General features: G+C 32.5%; 1 protein-coding gene across 2 annotated transcripts in view; it reads left to right on the top strand.

The window, feature by feature from the left end:
- Window positions 1–14,554, top strand: part of GRIK2 (glutamate ionotropic receptor kainate type subunit 2) — a 606,408-nt gene that overhangs the window by 498,444 nt on the left and 93,410 nt on the right. For both annotated transcript variants that reach the window (XM_081036880.1, XM_081036881.1), the window contains exon 14: window positions 1,784–2,001. In XM_081036880.1, coding sequence (XP_080893006.1) covers window positions 1,784–2,001 — 218 coding nt within the window. The remainder of the gene's footprint in view (window positions 1–1,783; window positions 2,002–14,554) is intronic.

Below are 14,554 nucleotides of genomic sequence, written 5' to 3'. Positions count from 1 at the left end.
AAAAAATCAAACATACATTTGCTTTACTACATAATTACTTCACTGCTGGTGGCTACATGAAAGAGGAACCCATACTATTCTGGCTGATGCCCAGCTCCCCAGGAATTAGTGGGATATAGTGCTGGACATGACGTTACCTTGAGTACATGACAGTCAGCCCCTAACCAGGCTCTGATTCACAAGCCTATGAGGTACTTGCTTTAAGCCTTTGGGTAAGATATGAACTTGTGGTATTTGGGCCATTTTTGTCGAATGTCTCCACTGTTCTTTTTCTTTCCCAGTCTTGTTTGACTTTATTGGTGGTGTTGTTCAAAAGACAAAAAATAAAATAGTAGAACGGTCAGCCAAAGCTGCTGATCATCTTGGGAGGATTTTAGTGTTTCAGTGTCCAGTGTTTGTCTGACAGGGCCTAGGAGCAACTACATCAGAAAGGTACTTTTCTGTTTTTTTTTTTTTCTTCCAGAGTGGTAGGCAGAGTCTGGAGCTGGAGTTGGCTGTCATGTCCAAGTCTGTCTGCTTTTGAAATGTTTTTTGGTTTGTTTGAAATTGCAAGAGTAAGATGACCTGCAGTGTAAGATGGGCTGCTTTGACATATTCCAGTCATGATACCACTTCTTTTCAATGCTCACGTAAATAATTTGTTGTATTTTTCACTCCATGTAAAGATGTGTTACCTTACAGCAGTGATTATATTAAACATATAATTATTAAACACATCAGCAAATGGAGTCCATCTTTACTTCATTTCATTTTACTCAAACCCTATTAAAAATTAAGTAATTTGTAGCCATTGCTTTCTTGATTATAGATTCAAAGTGATAAAAATGAATAGTAATGTATAAACTTAGTACAGTTTTCTTATAAAAAAATACATGCCGATATGTATTAGTTTCAATATTAAGACTGTAAATAGTCTATATAATGTAAATACTGGGGTAAAACTATAAGACTTGATTTTAAAATTGTTAGGATTGTGTTTTATAACCTTAATTAATTAAAAAAATTATAATATTCAAGAGTAAAATATAATTCAGATCCCATTATCTTATTAATACCATGAGCAGGCAACTCCAGCTATGTATTATAATTTATTGATGAAAAATATATGTGTAAAAATAAATTTGTGACAATTTACTTATTCTGATTTCCCTTGAGGAGGCTAACTATAGTGATGGGAGACATTTGTTTATACATAGCAAATAATTTACTACCCTATTTAAAAAAAACAAAAGCTGAACTAAAACCCCTCATCTCAAGAAATGTGGGTATTGAATTCATTTTTATGTAACATTACCTTTTCCAATGACAAGATGGACAACATTTTGGAGCTGCGTGATCATGAAAAATAAAACTTTTCTTAAAGCTTGTTAAGTAATGGATCTGAACATACATTAAATAATTTCTTCTAAAACCTACATAACTAGCAACAAAACGAAAAACTATGCATGTGGATTATAAACTAGAGAGATTTACTTTCTCCTCCTAATGACATTTTTATAAAGGTTTTTCACTCATTAATATTTAATTGTTACTTTGCACTGTCTCACAGAAAGCTTGAGTCTCCTGTCACTATACTTAAATGCAAGTGTCCTAAGAGACTGCTTATTAACAGAAATTAGCTTCTGCTCTCCCAATGGTTGTTGCTTGCTTACTAAATCAATATGTAAATCTGTGATTTAAGCTTTTATTGCACAGTGATTCCATTCTGCCACTGTGACCAAAAGTATCTAACTGCTGATCAAATTCTCTGTATTCGTTTCACCTTTCCCCCCAAATCTGTTAGGTTCTGAGCTCATGCCCAAAGCGCTCTCCACCAGGATAGTGGGAGGCATTTGGTGGTTTTTCACACTTATCATCATTTCTTCGTATACTGCTAACTTAGCCGCATTTCTGACAGTGGAGCGTATGGAATCCCCTATCGACTCTGCCGATGATTTAGCTAAACAAACCAAGATAGAGTATGGAGCGGTGGAGGATGGTGCAACCATGACATTTTTCAAGGTAAGTCCTACTGGTTATCTAAAATTAATGCGTTAACATGATAGAGTGCAAACAAACAAACACGTTTCTATTAATGGATGGAAGAACGCAGCAACACTTATTTGTGCAAAATAATCAATAGCATATATATATATATACATATACATATATATACATATACGAATCACATATAAATATATATTGTATATATACACATATATATGTATACATGTGTGTATATATGTACATGTGTGTATATATGTATACATATATGCATATATGTATACATGTGTGTATATATGTATATATATGTATATACATATGTATGTCTCAGAGGTGGAGAGGTATACGACAAAATATATGGCCATCAAGGCAAAACATTTAAATATTTGCAAATGCAAGAAGCTTTGCTTTAAAAGTATTCTATTTTTGTTTGGCAGAAAATTTGCCCAGAACTAACATTATTTTCCCCCCAAAAAAGTTCTATCTTTGAATGTAAAACATGTAATATATTTATTGAAAGTGAATACAAGGCTTGGCTGTTCTAGAAGAATAAAATGATTACATGTAAAAATATTCTCCCTACACACTTTTCTGTCTGTTAAGATGAGACAAGATTTAGTTCAGAAGCCTACAAAAAAAGAAGGAAAATAGAAACAGTTCTTGTTGTCTGTATATTCATCCATTTAATATTCTGGGAGGCAGAGAGTTTGAAATGGGCTACTCTATTGAACTTGCAATGGTTTCCAAAAGGACAGCCCTGTGGAACATTGAAAAAGAAAGTGTGCTTATCCAGAGTTCCAGGCATTTAGAATACCTGTCTTCCTTTTTATTATTTGTCTCTTCTCCTTACTCCAGCTGATCTCATTGGGCCAAAGTAGACAAATTTCACTTTAGGGAGTCAGTATTGCCTCGTGATTGCTTTTATATTTTATCAAGTATTTTTAAATTATTTGTAGGTTGGGCAAATTTTTAAGCACAGTGTTTCCCTTCACTGTTAACACAATGCAACTGGCAGTGAAATAGTACAAGTGGTAGATTTTTTTTCTTTTTCTAAAATAGTTGACCAATCTATAAAATAAATTATTTCATTAAATATTCATCAAGTACCTATTGAGTGCTAGAAATTACATCATTTGTTGGTTATTCTAGAGCAAATAACATCTAGTCATCACTTTCAAGGAGATTATAGTTTAGTTAGAGCTATGGAAGATTGTATTGACAATCATAGAACTGGGTTTTATATGACTTAAAACTGTTTTTGCCAAAAAAATATGTAATTTTTCTTTGTAAAAATTCTTATAAAACTTAAATTGGCTTTTTCTTTAGAGTTCTGTTGGACACTAAATATCCAAAGAATGAGATAAATTTGATTTTTGTTTAATTTATATCATTCTTAAAATTTGATTATTTTCAAAATGAATATTTCTTATGGCTAGATTAAAACTTTGATGCATATTTTATATCTAATGAGAAAATCATTATTACTTAATCAAATTTATTGAATAACTAAGTATGAGCAAAGCATTATGATCAGTATGGTCCTAATTACTGTATTAATTGCAATAGATCAATTTTCCCCAATTTAAGGTTTAGAATTAATAGATTGCTTTTCTTATAATTTTTTTAAAGAAATCAACTGTTTAAAATCTTAAATACATATTGTGAGTATAAATAACTTTGGGGAGGGTGAATATGTAATGCATTTAAATCATTACACTATTCAAGGGACTTTTGAAGTTGAGTTTGTAAAATAATGCAAGTGATTTCATACCAGAAGTGAAGTGATTTCATACCAGAAGTGATTATTTCTGCTTCACAAATGCTTCAGGGTTTAAATTTTATTTTTGTTTTCCAGAGGACTCAAATACCCTAAGTTTTAAAGCTCTTGCACACTACAAACAAGGTGTATCTCTAGAAATCAATTTGAAAGAAATATATATCATTTTTCTCACCTTTAGAGTTTATTTTCTCCCCTTTTTGGCTTTTCAGTCTTTCCAATATTCTGTTCTTTACTTATTTTTCTTTTTTTCTTTTTTAGTTCAAGTGCTCTTTGCAGTGTCATTTTTGCCTACGTTTATTTTTCCTTGCTATTGACATTTCTTCTTACTCTTTCATCTTTTGTTTTTGTTTCTCACAAAAAAGGATGTCTCTGGCACCCAGAGAAAATTGACATAAAACAACTTTCTGTTTCCAACAGCACAGACTTTCTTTCTGTAGAACTGAAGCTTTCTGGAATGTACAGTAATCATAATAAAAAACACATAGTGGTAATCACTAGGTTGACAATTACCTTATGTTGATAACGTTATCACATGCTGAATTCTTAGTGTTGAAATTAGAATTTAAAAGGATACATTAAATTTTGATTTTTCTTTAGTTAGTGTAATCCTAAATGATATCAATTACCAACTTCATGTTTTGGTTTATTAAAGTATATACTTATGCCAGCCAATTGGTATGGATTTTTTTTTTTTTAAGGCAATCTCATGCTCTTTTTGTAACTCTACAATAAACCAGGGACAATTATGTATGGTCTATTTACATTTGATACCATTCTTTTATTTCTTAATTAACAGCAATGCATACAGATATGCATTGCTAGGAAGCATCCTTAAGACATTGATTTCTAAAGGAAATCTTGTTTTCACTAACTTCACAAGACCCTGCTGTTAGCTAATTGTCCTGGCATGCTCAGTTATAGAAAATGATCTTAAGGAATGGTATAGTTTTGTTACTATAAGCAAGAAGAGCTGGCTCAAGATACCTGGCCTTAGAGGGGGTAAGTCCTCAGTACAGCACAAGAAAGACAGAGTTATATAGCCATTTGACAACATTAAATAATTTCTTTTCCAAAGAATATGCTTGACTTTGTTCATTGAGCTTATGTTTATATTGTCTTTCCAGAAAAGTTCTGTCTTCTTTATTTCTACATCCCTTACACTCCACACACATTCTTCCGAGGGACAGATGCAAAGCCATGATGGTCAAAACAGCTCAGAAATGAGCAGATGGTGGTTCTTCAGTGTTATTCCATGTAAACAATAGAAAATTGTATGGCATCATCAACATGCTCTTAATCAAATTTAGATAACAAGATATCCAAGGACCAGGGAATTTACTGAGAAACAAATAAAGAGGAATCAAAACCTCCTTACTGGAATCTGGGAACTTGGTGTTTAGAGCTGAAATCTTACCCCGGGGCTGACCCTATATAAAACATTGACAAGCAACAAGCATATCTTTTCTCTCTGAAGTGTAAAGATTAGGAGAATAAATACATATAGATTACATGCTCAAAAATAACTCCGCTAAAGCCTCTAAGTGTTTTGGTCTTTTTTGAGAATCCTTATATTTTCAAAGTGAGTCTTGTGTTTTATAAAACGGTGCTAAATCACCTTGTTTCTATGCAACCCAGGACTCAGGTTTCCCAAGATCAACAAATTCTCTCCTGGGCTTGGTCTAACTGAAATCTCTGGCTTTTCCACATGTATGAATATAGTCTGTTCTTCCAAAAAAAGTGGTATCAAGGGAGATATATGTCCTCTTTTATGGTTATTAAAAAATAAATTCTGCCACATGTTAAAAGGAAATGCAAGCGGTATTCAATATCCAACATAAATCATTTAATACTTCTGAAAACATAGAGTGCAATTTAGAATACTTGTTAGGAGTGAAAAAGAAAAAAAAAAAAACCTGTGAAATAGGAGAAACCAGAGCTTAATTCTTGGCTCCATCACCTATTGGCTTTTCTTAAGTAACACACTTTCTCCTTGTTAACCTGACTCCACATGTCTAAATAAGAATGCCTAGAAGGACCACTCTCACAATACTTTTTGATAATTAAATAAAAGCTCAGGATGATATGCTAAGAACCAACTGAAAGCTTGACAGATGTTATATTTTAGTATTTCTAGAATACATGGCTAATTTTAAAAATTCAGAATTTAGAATTATTTTAAACATAGTCAAGTGACTTATGTTTCTATAACCCACAATTGGATAAATAATTTTTAGGTAAATTAAAAAGATATCACACTGTGTTTATCTAATTTAAATAGCTTCATTCTTCTGATAGATACTGTTATGAAGAGAGACTAATTTGATAGGTGAAATTATAAAAGGTCCTGTGGATCAATTTTTAGGAGCTTTTTTTCTAGACTGTGTAGTTTGAAGTAGTATGCAGCAGTACTCCATTATCAGGTTCCAAGACCCCCAGTGGATGCCCGAAACCACAGATTGGTATCAAACTCTATATACACTGTATTTTTATCCTATATATACATACCGGTTATAGTTTAATTTATAAGTTCAGCACAGCAAGAGAGTAGCAGCAATAACTAATAATAAAGTAGAAAAATTATAACTATATAGTGTAATAAAAGTTATATGATTATGGTCTAATTTTCTCTCTAAATATGTCATTGTACTGTACTCACCTTTCTTGTGATGATGTGGTATGATACAATGCCTACATGATGAGTTGGAGTAAGGTATTCAGAACAGCAAGCATTTTAATACTTACCAAGCTATATTTGTGTGTTTCCTCTGTAACCACATTGCACTGGACAGCCAGAGGACATGGAGTGAATCTTTGTCATTCACAATCAGTTCAAGTCCCCAGCACAGGCTCTGCATATGCTTTCCAGCTACATTAGTTATTGATTGCCATGATAATGTTACCTCAAAACAACCCAAACCTGTTAGTGGCATGTAACAAACTTTTAGTTTACTAATAAGCTGTCCTACTCCTAGCAACTTTTTGACACAGAGGCTTTTCTCCATTTTGAATAGACTTTGTTTCTTTTACACCAGGTGATATTGTTTTTGCCAATACCATTTCTGCTAAAACTTTATGGCTTGTAACTGTATCCAATGGAGTCCACTTATAATCTAAACCACACCCACAGTTCTTTTTAAGAGGCATCTTTCTCTAAAGTTAAGCATTGCTGTTTTTGACTAGAAGGTGTTTACCCATAGGAGAAGTCTACAAAGGCATTGGCTTAGTATTTTTAAGGTCGTAACAAAGCACCTCAAGGCAACACACTTAATTTAATCTTTAATTAAGACCTGACGCCATGTTGAAACAATTTTGAGCACCTTTACTGGCTCAAAACACTGAAGATTAGAAACACTTTCATTATTCAACCATGCAAGTTTTAACTCTATATCACCTCTAAATTATGTTTGTAAATCACCCCTTCTTTTAAAGTATTTCCTCCTCCACCCTACCTCTGCTTTCTCCTTCTCCTCTTCGTTGTTCTTCTTATTGTTAATATTCTATCTCTTATACTGACTTATCCTGTGTAGCTAAAAGTACGTAGCTGATACTTGGAGTATTTTGCCTTTTACTTTTTTTTCTGGATTTTTTTTTTTTTTGGCAAGTCTAAAAGATTACTAGTGCATTTTCTATCTTCCAAGTTACCAAAAGGCCACCTTAAAATTATTTTTTCCCCTCACATCACAAATTCTCATTTTCCCTCCCCTCTGAAGATTTCATTGTAATCAGCTGTGTGACTCTAAGCTTATTTATGTATTTTTATGGCAGTGACTCACTTGTTTTACCAAATTCTATACAATTATCCATTGGAACAATGAATTTTGCATTAATTGATGGAACACCTATCATGGAGGGTTATAAATAGAACGTGTGATTACTTTCAACATTTTACTCTTCTGTGGAAAGCTAGAAACGTTTCTTCTAAACATGTAGCACTCAATGGCATTTCCATTTTAACCTTGGGTTAAGAGTCAATTTATTTGGAAGTGTAGGTTTTAGAGTTAGGAAGGCAAACAAATAGATTGATCTATCTGGAGGGCAGAGTTTTATCTTTTGGTACCTAGCAACAAAGGTTTATTTTGTTTTTCTTTATGCATAGTCTCCCTGTTTAGGAGAACTCCAAGTATATTCTAAATGTCAACGCACTAATCTTTATGCCTAAGTAAGATAGAAAGCAATTATAATTCTCATTTAACAGATGAGGAAACTGGGCCAAGGAGAGGTTAAGTGACTTATTAATTATGAAAGCAATAACCAAGGGACTTATAGTATCAACAATAAAAGTAATAACCAAAGATATCATGGCACAACCAACTATCACTACTCAGAAGAACTAAGTGCATTAGTTATTTTGGCTCACCCACATAACTTTAACCATTTGATCATATTAAGTTTCTAAAACATTTGTCTTAAGCCATTAGGGCAGATAATAGCTATAATATGTTCTTTATAGTCTGCTACTTATTCTGAGCTTATCAGTTCAATGGTCTTCTAAAATTAAATTATTCTGGTGTAGCCATATAGGTTTTTAACCTGAATTGCTTGTGTGGCATGCCTGTAATGATTTTTTGAAAGCTTGAGTTATTTTTCTTCTTAAAGGCCAAAAGAATGTTAAGTAATTTTTTAGTTGACGGATAAAATGTAAGAAGCTGGCAGTATACTTTATGTGCTTAATAAATGGATTTTGAAACATACCATTCATTAGATAATTGTCATATGTGTTTTTTAATTTCTGCAAAACAATTTTCATTTGTTGTTTTTATTTACAATAGTGGTAGTAATGCAAGTACAATATATTTACTATGAAGAGATTAATACATTAGAAAAGTAAATTCTCTAAATGGCATCTATAGAGTACTTTTCACATTGAAAAGTGTTTTCTGCAATAAGTATTTAATTTTCTCATAGTCTATTGGTGGTAAAACATTTTGAAAGTTTAATTTTGCATATGCAGAATATTGACTTAAAATATTTTTCAAAGCTGAGAAAATCCTCTAAAAGTGATTTTGAATTCATTTTGTTTTATTTCTTTTTATTGAGAGATAATTGACATATAACATTGTGTCATTTTAATGTGTAACGTGTGATTTGATAAGTTTCTAATGGCACTATGGTTACCACTATAGTGTTAGCTAACAATACCTCTAGCACATCACATAATTATCGTTTTGTTTTTGTGGTGAGAACAATTAAGATCTAGTCTGTTGGCAACTTTGAAGTTTATGATACAGTATTATTGACTATAATCACTGTGCATTAGATCTCCAGAACTTATTCTTTAAATGCCTTTTATATTTTATATAGCAAATTCCCAGTTAAGTAAGGTCATCACACAGAAGAAGTTCAATAATTATTCTCTGCACATGGATAGGAACTAGGACATAGATTATGTATGTCCTTCACTGTGTACCATGTTTACTATTACATATAGCCTAACTACTTTCCACCACTATTTAGAAGGGATTCTTTGACAATATAATAATTCGAAACTCATGTGGTACTTTTGTAAGTACAGGGATTATTTCTTAAATACTTGCTCAAGTATGAGTTGCTCTGCTTCTATAGGTGTTACTAACTTGCACATAGCTTTGCTTTCAGGTTGTTTTTGTTTTTTTTTTGTGTGTGTGTGTTTTCCTAATTGTAGTCACTTTATGCTTAGTAATGACACCCTCCATTTCTCTTCAATAGCTTAGGGAAAAAAAAGGTCTCACATTTCAGCTTTGGGTCTCAAATAGGGAATATTGTCTCTGTGCCTAGAAACTGATTTAAAAATGAAATATTAACGTGAGCATAATTATAGTATCATCAAAGTTTTATGACTAAAATTTTTGATTTGTTGATAGGTTGTACCTCCTATGTATGCACTAAATTCTAGACCATAGTCCAGAAAAGTTAGTGATACTATTTTATCAGAATCCCCAGTTGAAACACTACTTCAACTTATGGGGCCAGTCTTTTATCTACTGAAGTTGTAGGCAACATGGCTGTGCTGCAACCAATAGAATTGGATACATGTATGTCACACAAAAGTATGGCTTAGCCTATGACAGGCAATTATATCACTGATAAAGAGGAAGGTAGTCTTGATTTTTACATCAATTTTCTATTTTCAAGTGATAGGGTCATTATTTTGTCCTTTATGGGAGTGCCATCTGCTAAGTTTTAGACATCTTTAAAATGTCCATTTGTTTAAATCAGTAGTCTCAACCTGTCTGCACATTAGAACATTAGAATCACTTGGGGAGCTTTTAAAGAATACTGAGGCTCCAGGCCCCTCTCCAGATGAAGTAATTAAAAATATCCTGAGGTAGCATCCCAGATATCTGATATTTTTATAACCTCCTCTGGTGATTCTATTGTCTAGGAAGAGAATTTGGCATTTAAATAAGACCTTCATTATTGACATTAATAGTTAATAATTGATTGCATCTACTTCCCTTTCTTTCATATTTGGATGGACATTTTTCTTTTCTAAAACCCAAACTCCACAAAATTTCAGACGGGGGCATAAAATAACCTGCTGACCACCTTCTTACTTCTTTTAAATTATTTATCTGAATTGTCATTAAAGCATTTTTCAACAGAGATTTCCTGAGAGCAAATAATCTAATTTCATCTTCACTGCCTACACTATTCCTGAAGGCCCCTAGTAGCTATGCATGAGAATTGCCATGTGGGAGGATAAAGAAGTTTAGAGCTTTCTCCTTTCTCAGAGAAGTACAATGGGGTGAACACTGATTTTTGTTTGTGTCTCTGAGTATATGTTGAGAAAATATATGTTCTATGGGAACTGGCAGGTGAATATATTCACCTTTCCTTTATAAGCCTTTATTGCAGGTTCTTCTACCGTGGGGCCAGGGAGGGAAAAATTAGAGAAGAGACTTATAAGAGGGGCATAGTATAATCCTGGAAGGATTATACCATGTGACTTTTGTGTTTACTTAGGGAAGAAGATTAGGAAGAGATAGAGTACTTTACTTTACAGGTATTTATTGTTAGGTTTTGAGCAACAGGTTAAGGTTTGGGCTCATGTAGTTTTATTGACTGAGCTTATTGTACTACTTTGTAATATTTGGAGAACTACTGCCACTCCTTCCCTAGTTGTGGAAAAAAATGTATCTACATTAATTGATGGGGACAAATTATTGCACAATTCTAATTGATGTCTTCCTTTGTGTCACTGGAGAATTCCTCGAAGTCCCCCTGCAGATCTAAACTGAAACAAAATGTTCCTCAAACATGACATTCTGCTCTAACTTAGGTGATGGAAGATGGAATATAATTTGACTCCATACCAAACTATACTTATTTGCTTGTAAGTTACTAATTAGGTAATAACTCTTTGGCTATGTAGAATAAGTAGAAACTTCATTTTGAATTTTTTGTTTGTTTTCATGTATTCAAGTTTGTGGATAATTTGGTTCACTGTTTTAATTTTTCTACATGCTTAATTGAACTAAGAAAAAAACTTAAAAGCTTTATATGATTGAATACCAATATATCTGAGCCAGTCAGTTTAGATTAATGATAAACATTATACTGAAATTTTTATTTGTTCATGTTGGTATTTTTTTCATTTTTCCATCAGGCATCTTTTCTAGAAATCTAAATGAAATATCTCAACAAAGAATTTTGTAGCCATATCATTTGTTTAATTCTGCAAAACTATTTTTTCTTTATTAATGGTGTCAAGATACTTGTGTGGTTAATAGTTTAAGGTCAACATTAGGTTAAATGGTTATATTTTGTTTAATAAAATGAGGTTGGTATTTTAAAAGTGTTGTTATATTCTTATTTAGTGCCTAATGTGGTTTTGACATTAATTCATCATGTTGAAATAAATATTTAAACCAATTTTTTTATTATGGTTTTAACTTATTGGCATAGCAGTGAGGTTATTTTTACACAAGAAGGTATATCCCTCCCCCATCCTTATCTAACACACAATTTATTATATTATATGTGAGGCCTGATCCTATGTTTATTACAGGGATTTGTATAAGGCCGACAGAAAACCTACACCATTTTACTATGTTCCCTTTGCAAAAAATAAAACAGTGCCTCTGAGTAAAGCTGCTTCATCAGACACTAGTTTAGCATGCCAAGTTACAGCTATCAATGGTGAAACAGCAGATGTGAAAGCTAGTTGGCATCAGAGCATTTGAATCGAAGACTTTCCTATGGGAAAGAAAGTACTTCATTACACTTTATCTATACTAAGAACATTGGTTCTATCAAGCTGTCTGAAAATTAGAATATGATGGGTTTTATTACCCTGGCTCTGCCAAAGTGAATTCAATAGTTAAAAAGTAAGTGATAACACCATTTTAGGAATTATAAGAAGTGCTTAGAGTTTCAGTGTATTTAAACTTAGAGGGAGCAGCAACTTTTAGAGTCTCTAAAATGTCTGAGGAACTAAAGTTTAATCCCTTTCTAATTGTTGCATTTTCAATATGTACCAGTGAAGCTTTGGGGCCCTTTAATTGAAGAGTAAGTTCTATGTTTGACTGAAGTGTAAAATCTGAGAAACAAAGTTTTAATTGCCTTGGAAAGCAAGTGTGTGAGACTGCTGTTACTCCAGGATACACTGGGGTTCTCTATTTTGCCGTTCCTCCCCCCCTCTTTACAGCAACCACTCTGGCTGTTTGTCTAGTCAGGATGGCAGTTTAAACCCTATGTTGCACCTCATCAATCTTAGGACAGGAGGCCCCACAGGGAGTAAGAAAATTCGAAAGTCAGTTAATATAGTGATGTTGAGCTGGAATGTCAAGTGCGGGATAATGGATAATAGCTGTCACTGTAAGAGTTTATAGCCACTGGTTAGGCAACGGTTTGAAGGAAATTCAAGATGTGCATACTTTTGGATACAAAAAAATAGGCTGATATAAATATTATTAAAAAGTATCAATTAGAAATTGTATTTCTTATATAAAAATAATTAAAATAAGAATTCCATATCTTCTTATATAAATAGCTAAATACAAGCATCATTTGGTATTTCCAAAACAAACATACAAACAAACCAAAAAAACAGGTTATTTGCTTTGTAAATTATTTGAGGAGATTGCATTGATTGGCACTGAGGCTAAGAGAAAGATCTATCAATCATCTTTACTGTTTTTTTGAGTGGTCCACCTATAGAATATATTTTTTTAAATGCATATTATTTTATTCCTTTAGATTGACCATTAATTGCAGATGAATACAGTTAAATTTCTATTTAGTCCAGAATATCCTTGGCAGTTAATGTTCTTGATTTTTCATGCCCTGTTCTGTCTTTTTAGGGGGAAGCTATCCTTTTGTTGCAAATACAATTTATACTAATTAGCATCTTTGGTCAGCTGAATTTTCTTTTGTTCATTTGTTTCCCTACCCTTTTCTAAAAATCCAAATAGCGGTAATATCACTTTGTTCTTTGATCTTAAGAGTTAATTTAAGATATCACATTGTAATTAAGTTGTTTCTTTCATAATATCATAAAGCAAAATTTACTATTACTAACTGCTGCTGCTATCTTTGACGCTTAGAGGTTTATTTCAAGACAACACAGAACTATTATTCCCCATAGCAGCAAACAAATGTAAGGTCAGGAGCCCCTCACTCACTGGTCTTAGTACCTCATCATGCATATTCACAAGTTGCAAATACAACTCATAAATCATTTTTATATCCTTCCCACTAACCCTACATAGATTGGAAAAAGGACAGAATAAACTTCAGAGCTCATTAATAAGTGTTGATAATTGCAAATCTGAATATAATAGATTCCCCAAAAATATTGCTTTAAAAATATGACTAAATTAAACATTAATGCTAAATGTCATAGTCTTAAAGCGATCCGATTCTTAAATAACTCGAATTCCTCTTTTAGCTGTGATATTTGTGATTGTGGCAGTGCCTACAGTTGTTTAAAAGTCTAATGCATCCTGGTGAGCATTTTCATTGACTTCCTATATTGAGAGAAATTCTTTAATAGTTTCATAAATAAAAACTTCCCAGATGAGTGAATGTGTTCGCACATGTGCGCACACGTGCATGAGTGAATGTTCTGTAGGATTAAGACATGCTACCTTAATTGGAGTTAAATTATGGATGGTTACATAATTTATTTTTCTTAAACCCTGTTTCCATATTAAATCTGTTTTAGTGGAAGAATAGTGCAGGTTTGACAATAAATTCTACTTTTGTATTTCCTGACAGTATATGAATACTGCTTTTGATTGTTATTAGCCTGTTGTATACACCATAGCGCTAGTGGAATTCAGTGAAAAGATTTGATTATCTCTAAAGGTAGGTGTTTCATTTATTAAATATTGTAATTACAGCTAATTAGAAGCTACACTATAGTTTGCTTTATAGGTCCGTTGACTGTTTTCAGAACACTATGAGCTTATGCTTCATTTTAATTTATTACAAAGAAAAATTAAATAAAGACCAAAAAATTGGAAAATGGCATTAATAATGGATATAAAGGATTGTTCAGTCAATTCAATGAACTTTAACATAATAATTAAATGTATAAAGTAGGTTATTGCGTGAAATCCTACATTTGACACTCACTACGGATTTATTTAACCTCTCCAGGCTTCTGTTTTCTTACAAGTAAACTGGGGGTGTAAGTATATGTCTTATATATTGTTTACATAAAGCACTAAATATGTAATTAACTCCAGGTCTTTTATTAACTCCAGTACGTACTTACAATTATCCTTATTATAAGGCACTTAATATTTGAATTATAAAACTAGCTGATGAAATTTAGCTCATTTCCCCAATATGAATGCTGTATTCCTG

The sequence above is a fragment of the Rhinolophus hipposideros genome, assembly GCF_964194185.1.
Source record: "Rhinolophus hipposideros genome assembly, chromosome: 3".
Classification (NCBI taxonomy): domain Eukaryota; kingdom Metazoa; phylum Chordata; class Mammalia; order Chiroptera; family Rhinolophidae; genus Rhinolophus; species Rhinolophus hipposideros.
The sequence above is the reverse complement of the archived record's forward strand: the minus strand, read 5'-3'. Positions and strand labels throughout refer to the sequence as shown.